This window comes from Macadamia integrifolia, chromosome 12 (genome assembly GCF_013358625.1).
Source record: "Macadamia integrifolia cultivar HAES 741 chromosome 12, SCU_Mint_v3, whole genome shotgun sequence".
Taxonomy (NCBI): domain Eukaryota; kingdom Viridiplantae; phylum Streptophyta; class Magnoliopsida; order Proteales; family Proteaceae; genus Macadamia; species Macadamia integrifolia.
In genome coordinates, this window is record NC_056568.1 from 14759683 (window position 1) to 14763499 (window position 3817).

A 3817-nucleotide genomic window follows, 5' to 3' on the forward strand; every position below is an offset into this window, starting at 1 on the left:
ACTCTGATTTTTGGAAAGGTACGATTTCTAGTGATCGCAAGTGGTCTCTAAGTTTTTGGGATAGTTTGTGTAAACTTAAGCGAAAGGGACGAACCTCAAGCTTTTATTAGCTCAAGTTTTAAAAGTTAAATATTTTCCTCACACCTTATCAATATGTGTTAAAAAAAGATCAACTGTTTTGAATAGTGTTGCAAAGATTTTGCCCTACTTTTGATCTATGGTTTATTGGAGGGTTGGGAATGAGGAAAATGTTACAAATATGGATGGATCCTTAGATTCCATAGCTCCCAAATTTTTATATTCCTAATACGGTTCATAAACTCTATTCTATTTCCAAGGTGAGTGACTAAATTATTAATAATAGTTGGAATGTTCCTCTAGTGATGTTTATATTGCCTTCTTATATTTCTCATGCCTCAAGATCCCCTTGAGTAGGAATGCTATACCTGGCTGTTGGATTTGACCATTTCTAGATCTGGTAAGTTCTCAACTAAAATTGGAGTTAATGTTTTGATTAAGATAGTTTTTTCAATCTTTCTTGTGCCCAATTATGGCGTTTGGTTTGGTCTTTGAAGACACATCCAAAGTTTATATTATTTTTGAGAAAATTGTTATTGGGTGTTGTTCTTACTAAGTTCAAACTTCTTTAGCATGCGTAGGATGATGGATCATGTGTTTTGTGTGAAAAATGGGTGTGAATGGATTGACACCTTTTACTTTCTTGTAATTTTACTAAGCATCTCTATGCTGCAGGGCTATTAGGCCTTTCAGACCGAACACCTACAATCTTATTTATTGCATCTAATTCTATCTTTTATGTCGGATATCTCTTTCTCTAGAGATGATTTAAAAAGAGTTCCGTCTATTATTGCAATTACTTCATATTTTGTGTGAATATTGCATAATAGAATCATGTTTTCTAGTGTTAAGCCTAATCCACTTAGAGTTGTGACCTTGATCTTTAGATGGTTCATCATTATGATATTTTTATGTCTTCTCCATACACTATAGTTCCTTCTTCACTTCATGCGCAAATCACATGACTTTGTTAGATGATCAAGACTTCAAGGAATTGGTAAACCAGTGATCATTCATGATTGAATTTGAATGATCGAAATTGGGCTTCAGTGTAATTTTATAATGCTATCTTAGTTGTAGCCCCTATGAATTATGATGTTGCAGGTTGTGCATAGGATTCACAAGCTAGGGGTGTATTCCAAGGACTATTATGTGCATTGAACAAGACTGACTTTAAGTCGAAATTTAGACCAACTATTTCTTGGTTTAAGGAAGTCAACTAGAATGGCCACAACTAGAGAACAACCCAAAGGGGATTTTACTCCCACACACTAGAGGGAGAGGGAGAGGGAGAGGGAGAGGGAGAGGGGGAGGGGGATTTAAAAGAAAATGCATGACATAAGTTGATCCCGAGACAACAAACCTGACACCTGCTCTCATGGTTTTAAGTATCGGTGCGTATCGTGCCGTATCGGCCGATACGTATCCGTATCGATAGGCATCGGCACGATACATACCGATACGTATCATGAAAATTTTAAAACCCTTATGTATCGATACGTATCCTACGATACACACCGATACGCACTGATACACCACCGATACGCACCGATACTCATCGATACGTACCGATACTCTATGAAAAATTCAAAATTGAAGTGAAATGTACGTTTCGATATGTATCGGTATGTATCGGTATGTATCGATACGTATCGATGCGTATCGATATGTATCGATCGATACACACCGATACGGTCATAAAATGGCCAAAATGGATAATTTTTTAAAAAAACATAATTTTTTGAGGTGTTTTTGTTTCAAAGTTGCTGCCAACCATTTTTCTCTCTAACTAAAGTGGAAATCAAGGTTGGGAACAATTATTTTACATTTATGGGACAATTACAAACCTTGGATTCTTAGTGCGATACTCTCAATTTACTGTTTATGCATAATACATGTTATATATAACTTTTTTTAACTATTTTTTATACAAATGTGTATAAAAAAGTGTTTCCTATCTATTTATATGCGTATCTTTAACGTATCTTAGTGTATCTCCGATACGATACGATACCCTCCGATACGTATCTTAACTTTAATCGACCGATACGACAATCAATACCGATACTTTAATCCTTGCTTGCTCTACATGCAGAACCTGCACCACTATAGACTCATAGTCACACTAGTTTCTATTTTAGTTGAAATTATTTTTATATTTCATAAAAGAAAATAACTAGACGATGGGAGTTAACGACGCATCAATAATGATGAAGGAAATTTTCCACTACCTATAAGTGAACCACTTGAATCCGTGAACAACCAAACCCTTGGACCTTCAACCCTGGTAGTCTATAAAAGCTTTTGGGAGGTGAAGGAAAGACCCACACATCTAGGGTCATTAGTACTCCCTCCCTATTTATTGGAGGTCTCCTTCGTTGTAACCGGCCAATTAGGCCACCTTGGGTGGTGGCTTGAAGAAAAATTGATCCAAGCTCAATACTAATAAACTCATGTTATTTACTTACCACCAATTCTGCCAAAGGGACAGGCTATCCAAAGCCCGTAAGGTAGGAAAAAAAAGCCCAACAGAAAGGACAAACACAGTTCAAACTCGCATGGTCTTACAAACTTAATATCATCTCCCTCCAAACTCCAGGCTATTAAACAAAAGAAGAAAGAAAACCTCATTAAGCCTACCAAAAGGGGCTGCTATTCCCCATCTCCTCTCTCCTATTATATAATCATCAAATTAGCAAGAGAGAAGCCATTACTTCATCAGTACTTGTAGTCCTTGACATGGAGACTCTCAGAGACACCTTCTCCATCTCCAGCATCACCCTTGTAGGTACCAAGGGTTGCTTCGGAGTTTGCCTTGCATCTCTTAAGGAAGGCAGCCCGTGCTTTCTCTATGTTCTCCTCTTTGCCTTGCCATGTCTTCAGTGTGCTCTGCTGCAGGGCACGTCCGAAGGAAAATGATAGAGCCCATGGCTTCTTACCCTGAACCTTGTTCATGGCATTGAGGTTAAGAGTTGCCTCTTCCTCACTCTGTCCACCGGACAAGAACACAATAGCAGGGACTGCAGGAGGCACTGTCCTCTGCAAGGTCCGGACTGTGTACTCGGCCACTACCTCTGGGGCTACCTTCTTGGCCTCTGATCCAGGGGTCACCATGTTGGGCTTCAAAAGAGTCCCCTCTAGCAAGACATGGTGATCATTCAACGCCTTGTAGACTGCTGCAAGGACACGCTCAGTCACGTCTGCGCACTTGTCAATGTCATGAGATCCGTCGACGAGGATTTCTGGTTCAACAATTGGAACCAGTCCATTCTCTTGGCAGATGATGGCATAGCGTGCCAAGCCATTGGCATTCTCATTGATGGATAATTGAGATGGTTCAGTTATCCCAATCTTAAGCACAGCTCGCCACTTAGCAAACCGGGCACCAGCTTCATAGTACTTCTGGCAGCGCTGGCCAAGTCCATCAAGTCCCTGGGTGGTGGTCTCACCATTGGTGCCATAAAGCTCAACTGTACCCTTGTCAACCTTGATGCCCGGAAGAACACCACCTTCCTTCAAGACATCAACGAAAGGCTTACCATCTTTGGTTTTCTGGTAGAGGGTCTCCTCAAAGAGGATTACACCACTGAGGTATTGGAGAGCACCAGGACAGCAGAAGAGAAGTTCCCGCAGTGCCTGCCTGTTGGACTCGACATTCTCGACATTGATGCTGGCTAGACGCTTGCCAATTGTCCCAGTGGACTCATCAGCAGCAAGGATACCCTTTCCAGGGGTGCCA

The 3817-nt window shown here is 40.5% G+C and overlaps 1 protein-coding gene across 1 annotated transcript; it reads right to left on the reverse strand.

The window, feature by feature from the left end:
• Positions 1–2503: 2503 nt before the first annotated feature.
• LOC122094746 (fructose-bisphosphate aldolase 1, cytoplasmic) lies at positions 2504–3813 on the reverse strand (the record flags this gene model as incomplete). Its single annotated transcript, XM_042665349.1, has 1 exon — positions 2504–3813. A coding segment is annotated over one exon (1017 nt), but the record flags the coding sequence as incomplete, so codon positions are not given.
• Positions 3814–3817: the final 4 nt, after the last annotated feature.